This window comes from Microcaecilia unicolor, chromosome 6 (assembly GCF_901765095.1).
Source record: "Microcaecilia unicolor chromosome 6, aMicUni1.1, whole genome shotgun sequence".
Lineage (NCBI taxonomy): Eukaryota > Metazoa > Chordata > Amphibia > Gymnophiona > Siphonopidae > Microcaecilia > Microcaecilia unicolor.
The window spans coordinates 252453359-252478449 of NC_044036.1; the positions used below are offsets into that span (position 1 = coordinate 252453359).

Sequence of the window (25091 nt, forward strand, 5' to 3'; positions counted from 1 at the left end):
GTAGAAGTAGCATGTTGTAGATATTGATATCAATAGAAAAATGCAGTTTTCTTAACAAAGAAAATTTCTATTCATGTTCCATAGCTGAATTGATAAGATTGGTCAGTAGGATTTAAGGCCACGGGTCTCAGTGCAGATTCTGAGGCTTAGGATATTTTCCAGTTTGCAGGTCAGTGGAGGAGATTGGATTATGGGATCCTGTGGAATCCCTTTTCATCTTCCAGACAGATTCTTCCTTATAACGCTCTGATCAACAATTCTTCTAAGGCATTCACTGGAAATGTCCATGACATCCTAATGCTCTCCTACTAGAATGAAACACTTTTGTCCCCTTATAGGAGTGGATTTGAATCAAATCACTCTGTGATTTAGGAAAATGGATTTCATCTGGTTTTAAGGCAGAGGGGTCTTGCAGAAAATTGTGCCCACAATCCATATTTTTATTCTGTAATTGTTTGGTCAAATGGGAAAAGTTGGATTCTCTTGGAAGAGGGAACACTGCAACATGCCTCAGTATTTCATCTCATATGATCCTGTTTTATAACAGTTGAAAAATTTACACAAGTCTAAACAACAATGTAGGCAGATCTCTGTTCCCCTTCTCCAGGGCTGCTGAGAGGGGGGGCAGGGGGGGAGTAAGATTCCCTGGGCCTGGTGCCGGGGTCTATCTCTCTCTGCTCCTGTGTGTTGATACCCGGGTGATTGCGATAACGCAATAACCTGGTTACGGTATACAGGAGCAGGAGAGTAACAGACAGAGGGAGGAGCAGATGCAGGAAGGTAGAGGGTGTGGCGGTGGTGGCCTGAGTGGGGATGGTGAATGGGGGGTGGCAGCATCCCGAGTGGGGGGCGATAGCAGTGGCCTGAGTGTGAAGGGGAGGCAGCAGCAGCCCGAGTCGGGGGGGGGGGGGGGGGGTGACGGCCCTGCTTCAGGCCTGTGAATTTGCAGAGATTTATGGATCCTGTGCTAACTGCCACAGTTGATGGCAAGGAAAAGGAACAGGCAATTTCCCTGTGACCCCATTTACGATCAAGGCCCACAGTTGGAGAATCATTGTAATACAGGATTTGCTTTATTCCATGCAATGCAATGAACTAGACAGAACTGAAACTATGGGGAATCATGACATCTTCTCTGAAATGTCAGTACTATTGGGGAGATTTCCTTTTTTACCCCCAGTCTCAACAACCAATAATCCCAGTGAAACACTAATATCCTGGTATATTAAGGAATTTGTACCATTTTGTGTCAGTGGGAAACTATATGGTGCATCTGGTCTTAGGTTCAGTACCAGGAAGGTGGGGCAAGTTCAACTCCAGGAGCTGTTTGTGATCAGATGATATTGATACCACTCAGTTTTGCACTGTAGATCCAGAGAGAGTAGTCTTTTCTTAGGAGTGCAGCACCTCATAGTTAGATCTGGCATTAACCCTGTTCCATATGAATCAGCAGTAGAACTCCATTGAGAGAGCTGCCATGATGTTCCAAGGTCTATAATGTCAAGGGACCTCATAAGTTTGAAAATGGGAACCAACAGTGGCTAATACCAATGCCTTCATATCGCTACTAGACTGAGTCATAGCAGCTTTAATGCATTGCGCTGAAGAGGTTGGTTCAAATAGTAATTAAAGTATTTGAATGATGACTGCTTTGTAACATTCTTGTACTGATTACTAGCTTAAATCATTTTTGTTCCCAATTAATGTGCAGACAGTGGCCATTGGCCATCTTGTTTGCTGTCTCATGGGGGGGAGGGAGGGAGTATAAACATGAAGTAGAATTTGGGGAAGGGTTGTTGTAGGGCAGCAGGGACAGAGGGTTGGAGGAAGGAGGCATGCTTCATCGCTTTGACTTCCTTACTTTGGTTGGTTGGACCACCCAACATCTGAGCCTGAGTTTTGGGATGGGAAAGATACATGGTGAGTAATGAAACCGTACTGAAATAAAATCCATTACAGCAAGTGTTCTCTTCCTCAAAACTCAATCCTTAAAACTAGTGTCTGAGTGATAAGAAGGTCATAGCAATGATGAACTAAACCCTTTCATGATCCTGGGTTTCCAAAACCATATTATCTCAAGGGACAGGCAGAGCTTGACTCAGGAAGTCCAGGGTTTCTCTCATCAGTACCAGCTGAGCAGATGAGAAAATATTCACACTTTGCAGCTGCCTTCTCAGATCAACCCTGAATATAAAGTTAGTGTCACTGCATGTATAATATAAGTTTCAAAATTTTCCAAATTAAGATGTTTCAGCAAATAAACTGCACATTTCACAGGATTATCCTCTTCATCAAGGTCATCTCTATCCCCTTTCCCCCAAACTTAAATATGACCTGTCTTGCAGGGCTTTCCAAACCTGTTGGGCTTTCAGGATACTCATAATGAATTTGTATTCAATAAATCTACATACCTAATACATAAAAATTGGAGTTATATTTTTTCAGAAACATGCTCTATCCTTTGGGGCTCCTCTGGGCTCCCCATTCACACTGACACTGGTCAACATTTTTCTTTCCCCTAAAACTTTCCTCATTCAATTAGGCTGTAGTTCCTAGTGCTACATTGACGATGTTTAGTTTTTCCAATCTGTAGACCTTCAACATTACTGTGATGAATAGCTAACAGCAGTGCCCATCTAGTTGGAGTCTCATAAATTAGGAAAATGTGACGCTATTTACTGACTCCTTCCCAAACTCCACGGATGAAAGGTACTAGTGGTTAGGGTGGTGGACTTTGGTCCTGGGGAACTGAGGAACTGAGTTTGATTCCCACTTCAGGCACAGGCAGCTCCTTGTGACTCTGGGCAAGTCACTTAACCCTTCATTGCCCCAGGTACAAATAAGTACCTGTATACAATATGTAAGCCGCATTGAGCCTGCCATGAGTGGGAAAGCGCAGGGTACAAATGTAACAAAATAAATAAATTCAGTCTGCTCTCTGAGACCTTCAAACCTCAGATAGATACAATGCTGAGGCCACTCTTTATCTTAATTCTCAGACTCAGGTCCATCTGAAACAAACTTCCAGCAGAGGCATTTAATGTGATGCTCTTGGCAGTAATTACTAAACAATTCGCTCTCTAATGGTCCTCTTCCCTTCAGTATGAAAATGGTTACAACTCATTCAAAATACTGCTGTTAAGTTGTTATCTAGCACCTGTAAGTGTGATCATGTACCCTCTCCTCTGGCTGCTCACCACTAGTTTCCTATCACAGAAATTTGAAATCCTTATATTAGTGCATTGGGTGCTGCACTCTGATCAGCCAGTTGTTTATGAAATCTTAATGCTGAAGTCCCTGCTGGTAGCTTATGATCTTCCCAGGCTTCTTTGCATTCCCCCTGCCCTCTTGGAACTGGTTGGTAATCTCATACCATTTTTATTTTATATTTCTAGTTCTTACTTGTTTGTGCCAGGAACTTTCCTTTCCTAAATTTCAAAAATTGAAGAAAGCTGAGCTCCTCAATTTGTGCTTCTAAGGGGGTCTTTTACTAAGTGGCAGGCTTACCACTTGCTAATCTGGCCAGTATTCTCAGTGGAGGAGGGTAGTTAGTGGGGTCCCGCAGGGGTCTGTGCTGGGTCCGTTGCTTTTTAATGTATTTATAAATGACCTAGAGATGGGAATAACTAGTGAGGTAATTAAATTCGCCGATGACACAAAATTATTCAGGGTCGTCAAGTCGCAGGAGGAATGTGAACGATTACAGGAGGACCTTGCGAGACTGGGAGAATGGGCGTGCAAGTGGCAGATGAAGTTCAATGTTGACAAGTGCAAAGTGATGCATGTGGGTAAGAGGAACCCGAATTATAGCTACGTCTTGCAAGGTTCCGCGTTAGGAGTTATGGATCAAGAAAGGGATCTGGGTGTCGTCGTCGATGATACGCTGAAACCTTCTGCTCAGTGTGCTGCTGCGGCTAGGAAAGCGAATAGAATGTTGGGTGTTATTAGGAAGGGTATGGAGTCCAGGTGTGCGGATGTTATAATGCCGTTGTATCGCTCCATGGTGCGACCGCACCTGGAGTATTGTGTTCAGTACTGGTCTCCGTATCTCAAAAAAGATATAGTAGAATTGGAAAAGGTACAGCAAAGGGCGACGAAAATGATAGTGGGGATGGGACGACTTTCCTATGAAGAGAGGCTGAGAAGGCTAGGGCTTTTCAGCTTGGAGAAGAGACGGCTGAGGGGAGATATGATAGAAGTGTATAAAATAATGAGTGGAATGGATCGGGTGGATGTGAAGCGACTGTTCACGCTATCCAAAAATACTAGGACTAGAGGGCATGAGTTGAAGCTACAGTGTGGTAAATTTAAAACGAATCGGAGAAAATTTTTCTTCACCCAACGTGTAATTAGACTCTGGAATTCGTTGCCGGAGAATGTGGTACGGGCGGTTAGCTTGACGGAGTTTAAAAAGGGGTTAGATAGATTCCTAAAGGACAAGTCCATAGACCGCTATTAAATGGACTTGGAAAAATTCCGCATTTTTAGGTATAACTTGTCTGGAATGTTTTTACGTTTGGGGAGCGTGCCAGGTGCCCTTGACCTGGATTGGCCACTGTCGGTGACAGGATGCTGGGCTAGATGGACCTTTGGTCTTTCCCAGTATGGCACTACTTATGTACTTATGTACTTATGTACCACCAATGTGCACCATTTCTGGCGCTACAAAAATATTTAAAATTTTTGTAGCGCAGATGTTTACCTGGCGGTAATCGGGCAGTGCTGTGCACTGCTTGGTTACTGCTGTGTTAGTGCGGGAGCCCTTACCACCACCTCTATGGATGGCGGTAAGTGCTCCCCCTGAAAATGGCCACATGGCAAGTGGTTCACTTACCGCAAGGCCATTTCTTAGAAAAAAAATGACAGCCTTTTATCCGCTGCGGTAAAAAGGGGCCTCAGCGTGCATCAAATACATGCAGGCTCCCTTTTACCACAGCTTAGTAAAAAGGACCCTAAGTTAAGCTCCTAAATGTGGGCCCTATCTTCAGCCAAATTTAGGAGTCTAAGGTGCTCATTTTCAAAGCAGATGGACATCTCAAAATGGCCAAAACAAAGTCCATCTGCCAAAAACATCCAAATAATGATTTTTGAAAGGTAGAATTTGGACAGCCTACATTGCAGTTCATTCAGCTAGCAAGGAGGCATGCTGGGGGCATATTTAGAATAGACTAAGGAGGGACCAAAATTAGGACATCCAACAACAATAATTGAATGGGAAGAAATGTCCAAATCAAAAAAAGAAGGTCATCCTAAGTTAGGCCTGTTTCAGTCACATCCAGGGTATAAAAAGTTGCCCTGTTTGAATAGGTTCCCACTGGACGGATTAAGGCACGACTCCTTCCTTAATCTCCCAGTGGTTACCAGGGGTGTAGCCAGACCTGACATTTTGGGGAGGCACTAGGCATATAGGTACGAGTAGTGTTTGGTATATTCCTAAATAATGCCTTAGAGTGCACTTGGTAACAGATTTCTAAGTAGTCTGTCCTGCATCAACATAAACTACATGCACACTTATGGAAACCTTGGAAATGCTGACATTTTTAAATGAAGTTGCATTATCCCGTGATTTATAGTAGACTTGAGTCTGGTCAACCTCTCAACACACATCACAGTATCCTAGAAAATAATTACTGCAGTGGTACATATCCCTCAACTTTGCTTTATAACAAATATAAAATGCCTTATTAAGCTGTATTAATAAAATAAGTCTTCTTAACAGCAGTAGAACCCTTCCTCTGGTTCTACTGCTGTCTCTCCTTTCTGAAGCTGACATTAACCAGTTCAAGTCCCTGAAGTTCCTGACAGTGTTCTTTCCACCCCCTTCTCCATACGAAAGAGCAGACAAATAAAGGATTGTCTATCAAATTACTTTGTGAAGTAAAATTAAATCCTGCAAAAAAGCTTCTCAGAGCCTGTGTAGCAAGCTTAGCAGCACCAATTCTGAACACACAAATATCAGTAAATGTACCTTTACAAAGGTAGCAGTGAATATATAGAGCCACAATATGCTTCCTATTGGAAAAGCCAGACAAGTCATACTCCTATGGGTCCACACATTTTCAATATGGTAATACTAGAGCCTAGCTAAGGGACAGATTATTTTGAGTTAGTCTTCACTAGACCAAACTTGCTTTCCTTGTGCCATCACCATTCAGCTGGATGGGCAGTGCCTTAAAATGTGGAGAATAAAGGATTTTTTTGACATTTATATCCCACATTATCCCAAGCAAACTTGGGTTCAATGTGGCTTACATTTGAAAATATAGTGAGGCAGAATAATAGAATTCAATTATGTCATGGGAGCAAGTAGATGGATATGTCTGAAACATTTAATAAAGTTGAGATTAGCATACATATCCAACTGGGCATTTAAAAGTATGTCCTTTAATGATGCTGCATGTTCAGAAATCATAGCCATATGTATAGATATTCACACACCAGAACAGGCATCCATAAACACATTGTAAACATAGTAGATTACAGCAGAAAAAGACCTGCGCGGTCCATCCAGTCTGCCCAAGAAGATAAATTCATATGTGGTACTTTTTTATTTGTACTGTCCTCTTCAGGGCACAGACCGTATAAGTCTGGCCAGCCCTATCCCCGTCTCCCAACCACCAACCCCGCCTCCCACCACCAGCTCTGGCACAGACTGTATAAGTCTGCCCAGCACTATCCTTGCCTCCCAACTACCAGTCCCGCCTCCCACCACCACCTCTGGCACAGACCGTATAAGTCTGCCCAGCACTATCCCTGCCTCCCACCACCAGCTCTGGCACAGACTGTATAAGTCTGCCCAGCACTATCCCCGCCGCCCAACCACCAGCCCCGGCACAGACTGTATATGTCTGCCCAGCACTAGTCCCGCCCAACCACCAACCCCGGCACAGACCGTATAAGTCTGCCCAGCACTAGCCCCGCCTCCCAACCATACCAACTTCTACAGAGTACATCCAAAGCTTAATTTTAATTTTCTCATTTCCATCTTCCAAAATTCTAGGCAGCAGATGAACAGATCAATAGAACCCAAAGCAGTCCAAAACAAGTAGCTTCAGAAACAACACAGTTCATACCTTTCAGCCACCCTTAGGATTCATCTTTTGGTTTAAAAAGCAAAACCATGTGAATGTAAGGTCTGGATAAATGAATTAAAACAAAATTTAAAGCAAATGCCCTTAATATCTAATACTTGGTAGTAATAATGAAACAATGATGCAATATTCACATGGGAAGCAGCCTGAGCCAACAGATTTATTTTCCACTGAACATAATTAACTTTGTATGAACTTGGTGGCTAATAGTGTGATGAACTGGACAATGTTGCCACATTTAGACTGACGCTGGACAGAACTTCTATATGAAGGAAGCCCTTCCCTCATCATTCAATATCTCTCTGTGAAATAGTAGTAATAAAAAAAGGCAAGTGCATTTTTATAATGTACCACTGCATTCCATAAAACAAAAGAAGCAAGTTCCCACATGCCATCTTTTTCTTTTGATGTAGGCACAGGAAAAAAAGATGTTAAATGCTCCCAGGTCTCAACCTAATTAATGATTAAAAAAAAATTGTAATTATAAATAGTAAGTCTGATTGCTAACTACCTGATACTCATAACATGATGTTATGAGTATCAGGTAGTTAGCAATCAGACTTACTATTTATTATACTAATTATTATTTATTATACTAATCATTAGTGATGCTGGCAAATTGCCGCTGCTTTGTTTGCGAGCTGTGCAAAGAACCTTTTGCATGTTTTCCTGTTTTGTTGTTGATATGAAGGATTCTTCAGACTGATGTTTTAATTTTCACTGACCCCTGATGCAGGCAGTAGCTGAAACATGGGCCATGTCGCATTATGAATAAAAAATTTGCTTCCTGTGATTCCTGAGTCCGCCTGGTTGTTCCATCTGTGGCCTCATACACTGTACTTGTGTGAAGGTAGAAAGGAAACAGGTAGGGCTGCAGAGAGACACAGCTGGGCCCGGGGCAGGACCGCATCATGCCTCCTCCCCCCAACTCAGGCTGCCCTCCACATTCGTGCCACCCCCCCACATCGTTCTGTCACTGTATCCAAGGAGGTACCTCCTTGCCTGTATCTGATTGCTCCTCTGGCCTTGGTCTGTCGTCTTCTACTCCTGCATGTCAGAACCCGGATGTCACGAAATGCCTAGCTACCTGCCTGGGGTTACCCTGTGGCCATTTAGAGGGTCTAGCCCCAGCACAGCTCAGGTCCGCGTGCACCTGCTGCTTGTGCTCTACATTAGCATACTCCTCCCATTGACTGGGTCACAACCTCGTCTGGGTGAGTCTCCCATTCTCAAATTATCCCCAGTGATTTCTAGGTTACTGGAGCCACACTCCCAGTGGTTTCACAGTTCCCAGAAAGCACTCACAGACCCAACACACAAACCACCAGGATTCTTTATCAGTTCAGACAAAGAGGCAATAAACTGAAAATTGTTTACTGTCTTAAAAATTGAACAATGAACAAAAAAGGTGAAATCAGCAAACAATAACACAGGTAACTGAAATATGGATCAATTATAACACTAACTAAACATTTGTTTATTTTCTACAAAGTACCTGGGAAAAATCAGGACAAATAATTCACCGAGCCTTAGCAAAGGGATCTGTCTCTCTTTTCTTCATGGCTAAGACTGGGGGAAAAAACCAGTACAATCCAAATGAAAAGAGCTCCTGGGCCAATCAGAGCCCAGCCAACAAGTTTTAAAAGTATATTGCTCACAGTAATGTAGATCACTTCTTCACTGAGTGAAACTAAAGAGGGAACATTCACTTTTCTATAACACCTTTAACATAAAACATGCACCACCTGCTGGCCATTATAAGAAATACACTTCAGGAATTAATTAAGGCAGTTTTAAAGGCTTAAAACACACTGTTCTGTCATACTGGATAATTGCATTAATACAATATTGCATTAATTTAATTATCTGGGTCCTGGCATGAAGGAGCAGAAGAGAGACAGACCCAGAAGCAGGCATGGAGAAAGAAGCTTGCTGGCGTTGGCTCTGGGCTCCTGCTTGGAGGCCGGACCCAGGAAATTTGCCCCCCACCCCCCTCTCAGTGACCCTGGAAACAGGAACCCAGAAGCAGTGAAGAGTGAAGGGGGCAGGAGCATTTGCAGGGTGGGTGATGTCCATGTTAAAATACAGATGAGAGTGCTAAGAGGGAAGGAACCCCAAGCAGGACTGCTGAGAGACAGAGCTGGGCCAGGGGCAGGGCCACCGCACCCCTCCATTTGGGATGCCACTGCCCCCCCCCCCCCCATTCAGGTTGCCACCACTCCCCGCCTCCCCCTGGGACGCTACTGCTGCAACCTGCTCCCCTTACCTTCATACGTCTGCTTCTCCCTCGGTCTGTCACTCTCCTGCTTCTGTGTGCCAAGACCTATGTTACTATGTTACTATGACCTGGGTTAATCACATGGGTTTCGTCACACAGGAGCAGGAGATAGATCGAGGGAGCAGAACCTTCTGCCTGCCTCCAGAAGCTTTGCCAGTGCCGAGTCCCCCTTGGAGGCCAGGCCCAGGGAATCTTCCACCCTCCCCCTCTGCCCCCCTCTCTTGGCGGCCCTGGCCCCAGGGCAAAACTCTTCTATGTCCATCAGCAAACCAAATAGTAGCTAAATTTGTTATAACTTGTATGTCATGCTCCAGTCCTACAGAAACTATGGAAATGGTGGGGGAATTAAAACCAGCAGCAGTGTCTGTAAGCTTGCTTTGCCTGCACTCACTCACTTTCTCTCTGTAAAGCTGGTGCCAGAGCCTTTTGCTGTAACACAAGCACCACAGTTAATTTTAAAAGCCACCGGTAATAAATAGAAATAAAACAGATCAAAACAAAGAAAGTAAGATGTACCATTTTTATTGGATAACTTAAAACATTTTTTGATTAGCTTTTGAAAGCAATACCTTCTTCTTCAGATCAGAAATGAGCAAATGATGACAAATATCAGAATATATAAGTGAAAAATAAAAGCATTCTAGTGAAAGTCTCACAGGGAAAGGTAGGGGTAGGGGGAAGGGAAAAGAGAAACAGAGAGAGATGAATGGGTGATCAGAGGGTGAGAAAGCAGTATAATTTATAATTTGATAGGAACCCCAGATCTTTGTTAAGTCCTTTCTAGTGGTTGTCAAAATATTTTATTTTAACTTCAAAGGTCTTACTTTCCTGGTCTTGCAAAGTGCTTTTCCACAGAAGTGTCACCCTGGTTATCTCTGTGGTGTTTAATATGGTGCCTTTGTAAGTTTGATTCTTTTCTTTAGCATCTGGAAAGCCATTGGAAAGCTGCTTCATTGTGACAGGTTCATATATGTCTTTAACCTCTCTCTCTAGTTTGGAAGAAACCCAGCTGAGGCTTTCAGGTCTTCCCAAGATCCTTACCTGCACAGTCTTTTCTGCGACTGGTGTGCCACACAGTGCTTTTGTTAATGTAGATGTGGCTTGGGCTCTCACCCTTCCCCTTCTGGTCTCCTCTGTGGTAAAGGACACACATTTTCAAATAACTTTTATTTTCTTTTCCCCCTTCCCCAGACACCAGCAAATTTTTGGTTTCACTTTGCCACCAAAGATGACTTTTTCATTGTCACACTCCACCGCTGCATGTGTCCATGTTCACGCTATGCTCCCTACTCCACTGCTGCTGCTGTTCTAACCATGCTAAGGGCCTTTTTCAAGTCCATGTTTGAGCCATCAACAGCATGGTGGTTTTTTTTTGTTTTTTTTTGTTTAAATTTAATCACGCCTGGTTCTCTTGGATGCAAAGGCCTGCCATATTCTTTCAACAGTAGTGCTCTAATTTCATGGGTCACAAGTTGCAAGCATTTCCAAGCTAATCAAAACTGTATTGGTGGGGGAAGGGACAGAGCTCTCAAGCATGTGGGGAGCTCCGGGTACTGTGAGGATTTATGGATAATCCCCCAGATTCTATATATGGCAAATTTGGACGCGCACCCAATTTATGCACACAATTTGAGTATTGAGCAAATTAGCGCCAATAATTGGGTGCTAATAATCAATTATTGGTGCTAATTGGCAATAATTAGAATTTACACACAAATCTTGCTAGGCGCTATTCTGTAAAGATGCGTGTGTAAATTCTTGTGTGTGGATCTAAAAAGGGAGTGTGGCCATGGAAGGGGTATGAACTGGTCATGGGTGTTTCAAGAATTTGTGCACAGTATTATAGTATTTGGGGGATCCACACCTAATTTAGGAACAAAGATTTATACCAGGTTTCAGCTGGTGTAAATCATTTTAGGTGTGGATCCTGACACTACGCACTTTTCAATAAATGACGCCCAACTCAGAGTGTCGTTTATAGAATAGCGCTTTAGAGCTCAATTTTTTCAGTGCCACATTTTTATCGCCATATATAGAATGTGGTCCAATGTGTTTAAGTATCTCTGCTGACTTTAACTAGGGCATTTTTAATTTGCACTGGTAAAACTGGACCTGTGGTGGAGGTACCACTACTGGTAACCTTCTTTCCTTGTGAATAACTGTATCGCTGTACTGGGCACATGTATTTGGGCAGTCCAGTGAATGCTACATAAATCCTGAGCCTGTCCTGAAGGCACTTTCAGTAATAAGCAATATTCTTCATACAGCAATATTCCCTGCCACTGAACACATGAAAGTACAGTACCTAAAAAATACTGATACAAAGCTGCAGCCTCCTGTTCTTTGCAACAGGGATTAACCCTGCATGGATGCGCAGCCCTGAGCAACTCTCTAACAGTGTTTAAATCTCCTCAGGCTGTTGGAATTAACATGGATGACAGACCTTGTACTGCAGTGTAATGTATCACTGCTTCCACTGACTCCTTTGGGACCTAGAAACCCATGCTGTAAATCTCAACTCCCAATGTGCCACAGCTCCTGACTGACCGAAAGTACCCTTTGTCTAACTCATTAGCATTTCCACTTGCAGGACTCATCCCTGCTTTACTTCCCATGTTGAAGCTTCACCTTCGTTGGTTCCTATGCTCTGCAATATAGCTGTAAGTTGCAGCAATATTTTTTCTCAATTTTGTGTAAATGCAATTTTATTTGAATGGTAGGTGACCTCAAAATGGCCACTCTGTGCCTCTGAGCAGACCCCCTCTTTCTTGGTGGCCTATGCTGCCTATGGCCATAACGAAAGGGGATGGAGTCTTTTACGATTCGTGGCCTTCTGGAGGAGGTTGGTGAAGGTATCCGCTGCCATGCTGAGTAAGATTTTAAATCCTAATGATTTTTAATCCTAAAAATATATTGGTTCAAATTGATTCATAGTAGCATCCCCCATCCCCGGTGGACAAGTTGTAATAAACATGGGACTCACTTTGAAACAAACCAGTACTCTGCCATTAAGTTTGTTATTTTGGTTGCTGCTCAGTTTGAGATAAATGATGTTGAAGCTGAGAGCACCAGTTCAAAATCCTAGTAATGTTTTTGCTCACAATGAAAATTCTAATATTGAGGGTATGCAAGCAGCCAGTTTGCAATTCCTCAATGTTTTCCTGAAACTCCTAGGTAGTTAATGATTTCCCAGCCTTATTCTTGATCCTCTGAATCTATGAGCTGCTTAGGAGAAAAGAGCAGCGAGCATCAAAGGTAAGATAGGGTAAGAAATGTACCAGTAGGTGTTTCCCCTATCTCCTGTTATCCTAATTGTGGTGATAGTGGAAGTCTCTAATAGCCATATACCAAAATAATAGTAAATCATGCCTTCCAGTAAACTATGGTTCAGTCTGTGATGGGGCTGGGCGGAAACCAAGTAACAAACCTTTTCAAGCACTTGGTTTCTCACAGAGTTGCTGTATGTTTGATGGAATAGACATTTACAAGACAGTACTTTAAAACCCTCTTTCTGCTCTCACATCTCTCTGCCATTCTTTTTTTTCCAGGTTCCACTCACGTCCTCACCCCACAGAAACTCCTGGATGCCCTGAAGAAAATGAATAAGACAGATGAGGAGATCAGCACTTAAAATATCCTCCCCCCCCCCCCCCCCATCATGATGGTTGCTTTTACCCATTCTTTTGACGATCCGTCAGTCATCCTTCCCCACTCCAAATCTCTCAGCATCTTTGTGTCAATGGAAAACCCCTTCTTGGTTTGTTTAAAAAATGAAACATCTGCAATGTGAATCTAATACAAAAGCTCTGTCGTGAATGCAAAGAGAACAAACGTTTTATATATTGCTTTTTGTCTGTGACACTGTAACTGGAGTATTTGCAATGAAAATAACAGATGTCTTGATTCATGTGCATATACTGTAGATGTTATATTTAAGGAGGAATACATTAACCCTTTGAGACTGCTATATGCACTCATCTAGACCTCTGTTCCGCTGACCTCAACCCTCATGTGTTGTTGAGTGTATCCAAGTAGCTTCATGTTGAAAGAACAGCCAAGCCACTTCTGAGTTTACTTAAGTGCATGCCTGGAGATGGTGCACAGCGTACTATGGAAGTAAAACCAGAACTAGACTGATGCTGGCCTTGTTGACATAGAACTGTATGATTATTCTAGAACAGTGCTTTACATGCAGAAGGATCAAATGTACTTCCGTTAGGGGATAGCAAATGGGATTAAGGTTATAGCATCCTTCCCCTCGTGGACAGTGAACTGCCTTGCTAGAGTTCTCTTGTAAGCCCATGTGAATATCAGAAGAATTAGTATAACATCCAAAGCAATCTAAGGAAAGGTCAGATTTCCCACTGGATATAGCACGCCTGCTTAGTCTGGGCATCCCTCTGTCGCACAGGGCACCAGGGCTCAGCTCTATGGTTGCTTTAGAGAGAGGGCCCTTGGGACAGAAGTGTCCTCTGACTGCAGCTGGAGAGAGACTCTGTTTTTAGAAGGAATGAAGCCTCCTTCAACATCTTCACAGCTGGGGGAGGGGTAAAGATCCTTTATCTAGTGGCATGTAAGACACAGCTCAAGCCCTGATCCTCAAAATATATTTGCTACGCTTTTTTCTCCATAGACACAAAATGGGAGTAATTTTTAATACAATCTGACTCTTAATCAACAGAATCTGTAGCTGCTCTAAGAAATAGTGATTAAGTGACTGAAAATTACCTTACTGCATACATGATGATGGTGGGGTATCAGTCTTAGCCAAAGGGTGCAGGATGATCAACCAACTCCTAGCCACTTGAATTTTGTACCTTCTTGTTTCAAAATATTCTGGATTCTGTGGCCGTATTCCTCAATTTCTCATTAGGAAAAGGAAAACTGCATATCCCAGAATCCGTTAAGATGGGTATTAGAAAAAAAGATATTGGGACACTTCTGTTATTTAACTAGGGGTTCTATTTCCAGATTACGTGATTGAGAGGGGGGAGAGAACAGAACAATTCTTGAACTGTCCTCCTGCTAGTTCTCCCTTGTGAATATTCCTTTCATTTTTAACTGTATAGTGTCAAATGTCGATTGCTTGTGAGAAATGAAAACACACCAGGAACCATTTCTACTTCAGTATTGATGTGAAGAAAAAAAAAAGAAAGAATAATATTGCATTGAAAAAGAATGCCTGTTTTACTCTTGCCCTGCCCCTGCTCTGCCTTGCCTTGCTGGCTCTTTGTTTCTGCCGTCATTGTCCAGTGGTGACCCTGTCTTGACTGTGAACGTTGCCTCTTCCAGCCCCCATGTTCTAATATTTCTTTTCACCCAAGGTCTGTGCATAATCCTAATTCCCTAGTTGTGATGTCTTATGCTCAGTATATCGTGGTTAGTGAGAATTTCAGTTTAGATTGGGGTTTTTACATTTTTATATACTTCATTCTAGGATTGCCACCCCACCCAGGTCAACTCAAATAAGCTGATCCAATCCTGGTTTTGGCCCCACTGCATGCAGTGAGGTGTACTCAAGATTTTCTTAATGAAAAGTAGGATTAAATCTCCCTGTGTAAGGGTTTGACTTACACACACACAAAAAAAAAATCAAACCTGTGGCCTCTCGGACCAGTCACTAGAGACATGCGGCTGTATCATGAGGCTGCTTAGCTGAAACTCAGGTTACAGGAATGTGACCATTAGGGATGTGTATTCTCTTGAAATGACATTTCATATTGTCAAATAAAAATGAGCAGAATGTGATTGTTCATGTGTTGTTGATAGCATGCATTCTTTCAAATGAGTATGCACTGTTCACAAGGAATGAACACTATTGAGTGTGCAGCATTCACAAACACCACGCGCTTGTTCCTAATAGTGCATGCATGTGCATACTATTATGAAAGAGTACACATGCTTCATGAATACCATGCAGTCTTTCCCCCAAATTCTATATATGGCACCTTAAGTTGTGTGCACTAATTTGGCCGCACAACCAAATTGCATACACAACTTGATTAACAAGCCAATCAGCGCTAATATTTGGATGTTAACAAGCAATTAACGGCACTAATATGCTTTAATTAGAATTTACATGCACAATTTTCTAGGTGTATTCTATAATGCGGTGCATGTAAATTCTAAAGCCCACAGTTAGAAAGGGGGCATGGCCATGGGCGTGGAATGGGCGGGTTATGGGCGTTTCAAAAAACTATGCACACTATTATAGAATACACTTCATCTGCACCTAATTTAGGCCTGGTTTTAGGTGGCCTAAATCGGTGTGCCTAAATTTTAGGCGCAAGAACAGTGCATGAGTGTACTCATACACCTAACTTTAGGTGTTTTATAGAATCACACTAACTGCGTGGTTTTACAGGGCTGAATTTTAAGGCACCATATATAGAATTTCTCCCTTTGTGAATAGTGCACACTTTTGAAAGAGTGTGCACATTTTTGGAAGAGCGCACACTCTTAACAACATTGCTCCCATGACAATGAAATGAAAAAAAAAACCAACCTCACAAAAAATATGACCATTCCTGGAACTGACACAGGAAATAACACTACAAATATTTTCAGGCTGGACACCTCTAGTGACTATGAGCAGCAGAAGGAGAAGTCCACCCTTGGACCAGCAAGAGGTGTGTGTAAAGAAGCTCAGTCAAACACAGCCTTGCTGGTTCAACAGTTTTCAGTGAGCCTGTCTCATGTCTGCTGCCTTCCCAACTCCTTCAGTGCAAGTTTCTTTTGTAGTTACTCCATGTTTGGTTCCTGTTTCACGCCTGAAGTCTGCTCCACAGTTGCTTCCTGCTGTACCTGTGATTCCTATTCTGTGCTTGTTTCCTGCTCCATGTTTGGCTCCTGATCCTGCCTGGATTCTGCATTGCTCAACTCTTCTCTAGGCCTAGCCTGTCCATCCACGCTGTTGCCCAGGGGTAGGCCCTTACACCTTACAAGTGGTGGAGGCAGTACTAGGTCTGGTTAGGCCTCTAAGGGATTGACCTGGCAGAGGTAGCAGTTTTACTTCATTTCCTCCCCTCATTTTCTCTTTGTCCTTTTACATACACTGTGATGGATATCCAAAACTGAAGACTCAGGGGGAACCACACTGCTACCATGAGCACCAGTTGCCAAAAGCCATGTTAAAGTGGAGAGAACCAAATTAAAGGTGCCCAGAATATTGCATGCAAGGGATGTGTACAGCAAAGCTACATTTACCCTCCAATTCTGTAAAAGCTGCCAAAATTTGTGCACACAATTTAATTAAATAATGAGCTAATTAGCACCAATAATTAGCTTTTTAACAAGCGATTATTGGCACTAATTAGATTTAATTGGAATTTACGTGTGAGGAAAAAAAGGGGTGTGGAAACGGGAGGGTCATAGGCGGAACAGAGGTGTTCCTAGCATTTACACACGTCGTTATAGAATAAGGGATACACACCCAATTTAGGTGCATACATTTGCACCACGTTTGTTAGTGCAAATGACCACATTGTGATTCCCAGGCGTAAGTGCTATTCTGTAAATCGTACCTAACTTTAAGCATGGCTTAAAGAATAGTGCTTTTTTTGCGCCATATATAGAATTCACCCCGTCTCTGTAAGGAAAACAACCTGAATGAACCAGATAAATATGACTTAAGGAAGCAGCTTTGTTACAGAGAGTGTTACAGAGGAAAACAAGCAACCATCTGTGAAATTGCATGCCATCCACAGTGTTTTTATCTGAATGGTAAAAATAATTGAGTGTTCCTGTTTTAGTGGCACCGTTGCTTTGGTTCACACAGTTTGCTCAATGGTTCCCTTCTCTCTCCCTTTCATCCTTAGGCATCAAATTCTTTCCTCCCATCTTAGGGTTTCCATTGTCTCCAGCTCAACCCATACTGGCTGGTTTGTCTCCGTTGCATGTGTAGTATTATAGTCCTGATTATTCCCCATGAAAAAGTAGAAACTACACTTTGCCTACAATTGGACAAAAGGGGAACTCAATCAGCGTGTTTGGGTTCATTTGGATAGGATGGCAACCCTGCATCAGTCCCTGCCCCAATCTGTCCTTCATGTCCCCTCTGAAGTGATTCTAAGGGAAAAGATGGTCACAGATTCTCTTGTTCTTTACTTATTTACTTTGGAAGGGTAATGCAAAAGCTTCCAGATCTTTTTTGGTTGACTTTGCTCTTCCTTCCCTCTTTATCTGTTGCAATGACTAGTTATATGTATGTATCTTATATATATATATATATATAAAAGAATATTTATGAGAATAAATTTTAAAAAAACAGCTTATCTGACTCCAATCGTGTTTTATTTGAAACCTTAGGATATAGATGTTAAAAGCATTGAAGAACAATGTGTCTCCTATCATGGATCTGCTTTCTGTCCTTTTGCAATATCATAAGTACTTGAGTTCTCATATATGGTATTGTGTAGGGCTATACCGAATATTCGTATTTGATTTGACCCCAAAAACATTATTTGTATTTCGCCGAATAGTGATTTAAATTCAGATATGAATAATCTGATACTCTTACTATGCTAAATCCTTCTGAAATAAACACTTGATCTCTGATTTCACGTTGCTTTATTATTTGTTATGTTAAAGCTCAGTGCCTATTATTCATATTTGGTATTCATATTCAGCTGAATATTTTTCATTATTCATATTCGACCAAACAGTAAAATATGCTATTTGGTACAGTTGTAGTAGTGTGGGCTATGTTTGTCTGTATATGTCTCCATGTGCATTTATCTGCAGATTTCTGTGTATTTGTACAGTCTTGCATCAACTCTATAGAGCATGAACACTTCAGAAATGGTTATTGAACAGTGCTGGCCCAATAGTTCAGTACAAAGAGACCCAGGTTTGATTCCTAGTGTAGATCTTCTGTTGCCTGGATCTGGGGATTAAGGTTTGGGCATTTAGTGGTATGTAATCGGTTCTTCAAAGTGCCTTAAAAATTTTAGTGGAACAAAAGAAAAGCAGACTTTGTTGAAGAAAACAGTCTTTAATGAGTTGTATTCATGCTCCCAGGGTTCACAATCAGTTGCCTGACATGGCTATGTTTCACCTAGAGTACAGGCTGCGTCAAATTTAATTGCACACATCTTAGAAGAGTGTGCAATTTTGTGCGACATTTATAGAATCTGGAGGTTAGACAGCCTATGATTACAGGTTTCCAGAAAGATTCCTAGTACATGGTCACCTGGCTAAGGACTGTTCTATGATGGCTGGGCTGAGTGGGCAAAGGGTTCTAAAGAAGGGAAGAGAGACCCCTGTAGTTGCAGAGACTTGTGGTGCCAGCTCCTGCTCAGGTTTTGACTGTCAGAAGCCTAAAGGAGCAGAATTCTGCTGCCAAACTAATATTTGATGGCAAATAAACTAATTGAGATGCTCCATTCCTTTTAAAATTACACTGACTCCCTATTAAAGCTAGAACTGAGTTCAAACTCCTATCTTTTATTTTTAAAATCATACATGGCCTTGCACCTGAATATCTCTGTGCCTTGATTTCTCTTTACTCCTCAGTTAAATCTCTGTGTTCACCTCAAGAAGGACCTCAGCTGTGGACTAGGTTACCGTGTACTCTGAGAGCAGCTGGATGTTACTGTGCTTTTAGATGTCACTTGAAACCTTATTTGTTTCACCAATACTTGTTAAGAAATTAATTTTGTGTGATTCATTGTAATATTTTCTGGTTTGAAGCTCTTGTGATCTGCCTTGAGCCTTAAATTGGTTAAAAATGTTTGGATTAGATCAGATCAGTTCAGAAAAGCTCTTCATCAAACTGTCAATTAGTAACAGATAAGGGGACCATTACCGGCGGAGGGCCAGAAGTGCCATGTGATTGGGCATTTGACTCTTCTATTGGAGGAAATAATGTAGAATCCCAGAGAGGGTGCATGTGTGACCAGGGCAGTGACCACAGGGAAATTAGTCAAGGTTGCATGATCTGGAGGTCAGGAGGAGTTGGCGTCCCTGGTGGTTGACAGAATGAGATGGTCCGTAAGATGTGGGCTACGATAGAGCTGGCAGTGGAGAGCACTAACGTGGGCCAGGTGGTGTGCAATGGATGTCAATATCGGAGTGACTCGTTGCCACTACGATTATGTTGTGCGGCTTGTGCAATGTGATTTTTCAAAAAGGATAAGGGCCATGGGGACCCGACCAAGTGCCCTGTTTGGTGGAAAGAGAGACAGGGTGAATTTGAATCAGGCCCTGTTAGAACCGGACACCAAGGATCAGGGACAGGCCCAAGCATCTGGAATGAGCCTCTGAAGGAAATGGTGATACCAGAGGAGGACTTGCCTCCACTGGAAATATTCCATGTCCAAGCAGAAGAGGGAGAGTGGAGACAAGAGACAGCTTCTGGTGAGGGCAAGGAAGGGTGGGAGCCAAGTACTGCTTTGTTGTTCACCACTTGTTCCTACTTAACTGCAACCGACTGGATGCAGCTGATGAGAAACCAGTCGAGGAGCCTGATAGGATTGGAGTTTGTGGCCTCTTGGGAAGAGGTACCCCCAGAGGTGGTAGTGGTCTTGGAGGATAAGGCCCTCTGGGGGTGCCCAACCAAGAATTCCAATGTGGATAAAGTTGCTGATGGCTGGAGACTTTTGTGGAGACTGCCGATCAACCCCGAGATAGGTTTCCCCAAACTGACCACGGTGCTCGAATATCTATGCCTTGCCATGGGAGATTTTGAATCCAGTGGTTCCGGAAGTGGACGGTCCAGAGTTCCAAGGTTGAGCACCTTTTAAAAAGTCTGAACCCTTGCCTGGTGTCCATTGGGGGATGTGGAGCAGTCTCCCTGTCAGCTCAGAACTTGGTTGGGAAACTCGTTACCAAAAGAAATGCTCCAGGAACCCTGGATTGAGAGGGGCAGAGCCAAGGGACGCTGGCTCCCCCGAGCGACCAGGGATATATCTATTTGAAGTGGCTGGTCTGGGACATGTGGGGCTTAGAATACCCATATGTTCCCTTGCCAGTCATGAGCATTGTTGAAGTGTGGAGAGAGACTTGGATAAGGGATGTTATTCATCAACAGATGGGGCAGTATCCAAACCATCTGGTTGGACCCGAGGATTCCTGTGTTTGTCGATATGTTGATCTTAGGTATGAGGACTGGACTGTGGGACAATCTATCTATAAACAGAGGATAGAGATCATGGATTCTCACTTTCGAGTCAAGGTCTGTAGTACCCCCTGACTTCAGAAACCCAACCCCAAGTGGTTGGCTGATTCAAAAGACTGATGAGTAGGACTCAGGTCCATGAGAAACTGGGAAAAATGTTAACTGTTGCAAAGATATAGTTCATGAAAGAAATAAAGAGAAATAGAAGTGGTGTTAAAATATATGGTTGAGTTCAGGCCTCGTTATAGGAAGCATGTTACAATAAAGATTGCATGAATTAAATGGCAAAAAGAAAATGTAAAGACAATAAAGAAATGATGAAAAAAATGTGTTAGAATGTGAAGGAAAATATGAGATGGACCTAGATCCTGCGGGTTGGCCATAAGAATGAGGAAATATGAAGAAATATGTTCGCAGTGTTGATGTGTTGTAGAATAAAAGTTGAATTATTACCTTGATGTATTCTCAACATGTATGTGGGAAATGGTGGGAGATACTTATTGAGTAAGAACCTTGGCAGTGGTAATGGAAATTCTTTAACAGGTTGAATATTACATCAGGGGGATTGGGGGGGGGGGGGGGGGAGAAGAGGAGATGATGATTCCAGTATACTGAGTACAATGAGAGAAAAGTTCAATGACAACTGGGGAAAAATGTGTTAATGATGTGTGTTTGATTTTGTCTTCCAGGAGGAAGAGAACCCAAATTGGGAGATATCCCTTGAGGGCAAGTGATTGGGTAATAGGGGGGAGAGTGTAATCCCCCAGTATATGGGGATTACTGAGAAATGTCAACTTGAAAGTCACTGGGAAGCGTGATGAGGAAGTCCCCGGGTGGGAGAGGCCCAGCCCAAGGGGAGGGGTTTTGAAATGGCATGCAGAGGAAGAGAGTTACTCTAGGATAGAGTAACGAGGGAGGAGTCACCAAGGGGATAAAGGTTAGAATTATGCCCGAGGGTGTCTTTGGTTGCCTGAGCATCCCCTGCCAAGAGACCTGGAGGAAAAAAGAGGAATCCTGAGTTGAGGAGTGACCTCTGGCTGTAAACAGGGGTGTTGTGGCTCTGAAGCGGAACCAATATTTTAGTGGGAACTGCAGGTGGGCACATGGTGTTTGCTGATCGGTTGGCTGTTCCTTTGTTCTCTCTGTGGATTAACTTGCCTATTGGTTTGCGCATTTGTCAGCCTCTACTTTTGCTGTTTTGCTTTGACTTTCCGTGGAGGCTCCTCCTGTCTTCTTGGATTTGGGCAAAGGAGAGACCCAGCCCAGGAGTGAGGGATTGGAACCAGGGAGAGCTCAGTCCTGAGACCAGGGTGGATCCAGAGTGAGTGTCCCCGCTGGGAGAGGACTAGGCCAGAGGAGGGCCTGAACCACAGAAGAATTGAGTTCTACTGAGGAGACACAGCCAGTGGAAAGTCACACTACCCCAGGATAGGCATGAAAAGGAGAACTGTATATACGTACATATTCCTTATCTAAAATCTGCTTTGTAAATAAACCTGAGGAGAAAAAGTGGATGGGAGCTCCCCAAAGAAACCACAGAGGAATTAGAAAATAGTCTGAGTTACCTGGAGTTGGATTTCAAGAATCTGGTTGTTGCTGCCGTTGCAGAATTGGAGAATAAAAGTTTGAGTTCTCGCATAAACTATTGTCAACCGTGCTCTTACTGTGGGAGGAGAGAGTCCAACAGAGCGTGAGAGCCTCCCAAACCCCCGGACTGCAATTCTGGAACTTTAACCCACACCTAGCTCGTCATGAGGAGAGCAGCGTGAGTGTGAGAAGTGGTGGAATTGTCCCTCTGAGTCCGGTTCTGAGTGAACTGAGCCTAGCTTAGGGGCGTGACCCAGGCTACAAAAGCAAAGTGGAGTAGGTTTATCCATATTTCCTTGGAAGCCTCATTTTAAAATTCACCAGTCAGAGCCACCAGGGACCTTAGTCAATGCAGATTATTTTTCCTCCAGAGGTCCACAATAGCAAAAATTGCTTTGATTCAGCCACTGTCAAGCAAGCAAGGGACAAGGTTTTGCTATTTCATTCTAAAAAATATTTATTTAGTAAAAATAGGTATTAATTATATTATCTTATAAACCAAACGACATGCACAGATAAAAAATGGTAAAAAAAAAAATGTTCTGAAACAGCACATTAGATCATACCAGAGAGCAGCTGTGTAGCCACACTTTCAGTCACTTTTTAGCATTCCATACAGTAAACATAATCCCAACATCCGCCAAGTCACAGCAGTAATTTCCAATGGCTGAGCCACTGTCCTCATTCTAGAAGCATCATTCCCTAGCTTAACATGCTCCTGTATCTGCCTAGCTACATCTGAGATACCTGCTACAATGTTTTCCAGGAAAGTGTTCAGTGGAGAGGTCTGGGCCAGCTGTATAGGTTATACCTAGAGACTCTGGTCCCAAAACCAGTTCTTGGTGATCCATCATCCCACACACTGCCAAGCAGTAGGACTATATAGGGGCCCTTTTACTAAGCTGTGGTAAAAGGGGGCCATACGCCAGTGGCTGTTTTTGCCGCACGCTGAGGCCCTTTTTAACCACAGCAGGTAAAAAGGCTGGAAAAAAAAATCTCCATGCAGTAAGACTGCACTTACCACGTGGCCATGGGGGGGGGGGGGGGGGGGGGGGGCAGCACTTACCACCACCCTTTCAGGTGGCAGTAAGGGTTCCCACGCTAACCCAGTGGTAAGATTAACTTGTGTGGTAAAAAAATAGGGGCCTAATTTCCATAGCACTGGAAATGGAACACACTGGGTGTGGAACTACTGCCGACACCCACATTGCTTTGTAAAAGGGCCCCTTAGACAGCTACAGTGGGAAGAAAGACTGTCTGAACCTGTTTTATAGTATGGATGGGGTCCTTGACCTTCTCTTTGGAAGTTCAAGTCTCTTCCTGTTGGGTTTTATGAGACCCTTCACAGAACATGCTCAAACCATTTACAGTAAGCCTCAGTGTACCAGTTACTAGTTCTCTAATTTATACTACTGACATGTGTAGCGCTGTCCAGGGCTGTAGGCATACTATCTATAAATTGTTGCTTTCATTTAGGCACCCAATGACCCTGTGGTGAGAACCTATTCTATAATGGGTCAGTGAAGGAATGAGCTTGGGGTTTTCCTTAATGGAGTGGAGGAGTGGCCTAGTGGTTAGGGTGGTGGACTTTGGTCCTGGGGAACTGAGTTCAATTCCCACTTCAGGCACAGGCAGCTCCTTGTGACTCTGGGCAAGTCACTTAACCCTCCATTGCCCCAGGTACAAATAAGTACCTGTATACAATATGTAAGCCACATTGAGCCTGCCATGAGTGGGAAAGCACAGAGTACAAATGTAAATAAAATATTCTATACTTTCTCCTGGTTCTTGAGTCAGCAAACTGATAAACCTTTGCTAGGCTACAATATATTGATAAATTTATATAAAAAATTTTTAAGCTGGCCATGTTTGCTTGCTTTCAAAGCAGAGTTTAGCTTTTAGCACACACTTGCTTGTCCTCCAAGCAAAGAAATATTACACAAGGTTTGGATACATTGAAAGTACGTAGACCTTTCTCCCTGTCCTTAGGTTTCCCTCCCTCTATCAGCATTTGTCTGCCCACACTGATTAGGGAAAAATTTCAGTGTGAGAAGGGGGCCTGCAGCAAAAATATGTTCTATGGGGTGTTTTTTTCTTTCTTTTTATAACATGGGGATTCTCTAGCTGAGGACATCATGCCAAGAGAGAGCCATATGCCATTCCTTGGTGAGCCACACTTGGTTTCACCCATAATAGCTCATTGATGGATCTGTAGTAAAAATTGCTACCTATGATCCACTGCTCAAAATAATGAAATGGGACAATGGAACATCCGGAATTCCAAAACTGTTTTGGGGTAGTGTCCTAGGTGGCCCTCCACAGAGACATTATCGGCCACAGAAAGTTTGATAAAGTGTGGTTGAACAGCATGATATCAGAGGTGCAAAGATGAGTGGACACCTACCTGCATCTTTACTACAGATCCAAATAAAATATTTACAGTGGAGGCTCTCTTCTTAAAAAGCATATTCACATTTTAAAACACCTGAGGACACAATGTATCAAACTGTTATAGTGATACAAAGAGCTACAGGGCTATTTGTGTCACTGCTACAGTTGAAATGAAGAAATATCTCCAACAGCAATGCATCTGCAGGACCTTGGAGATAGTTCTCCTTTTAGTTGATGTGATGTCTTGGTGCATCTACCGGTACTGATATAAATCCATCAACACAAGAGGCCCAACTTGCCCTCTTTGGTGGTCAAAAATAGGACCATAAAAAGACAACAATACTACCCACATGTCAAGATTTTTTGCATTCAATTCAATTTAGTATCAAAAAATCAAATCCCTAACTTTTGAGATTGGACCCCTTCTCTTAGAGGCCCAGTGGAACTTTATTTGCTAAAATCCCATGGCAAAGTCTCAGGGATGTAATTTCCAGGGTGGTGGTTGGGGTAGCCCTGTGTCTCTGTGCAGTGCCTTTGGAAGTACAAAACTTTTGAGTTATTAGTATGAATGCCCTGGCCTGAATCTGGTGGTGCATCAGGCCAAAAGCACCAAAGATCCACAAACTGA

At 42.9% G+C, this 25091-nt stretch overlaps 1 protein-coding gene across 1 annotated transcript in view; it reads left to right on the plus strand.

Moving 5' to 3' along the window:
• STXBP1 (syntaxin binding protein 1) overlaps positions 1-13064 on the plus strand; it is a 141344-nt gene extending 128280 nt beyond the window's left edge. The window contains exon 19 of the mRNA XM_030206080.1: positions 12918-13064. Within this exon, the coding sequence (XP_030061940.1) occupies positions 12918-13000 (83 nt within the window). The 3' untranslated portion in view covers positions 13001-13064. The remainder of the gene's footprint in view (positions 1-12917) is intronic.
• Positions 13065-25091: the final 12027 nt, after the last annotated feature.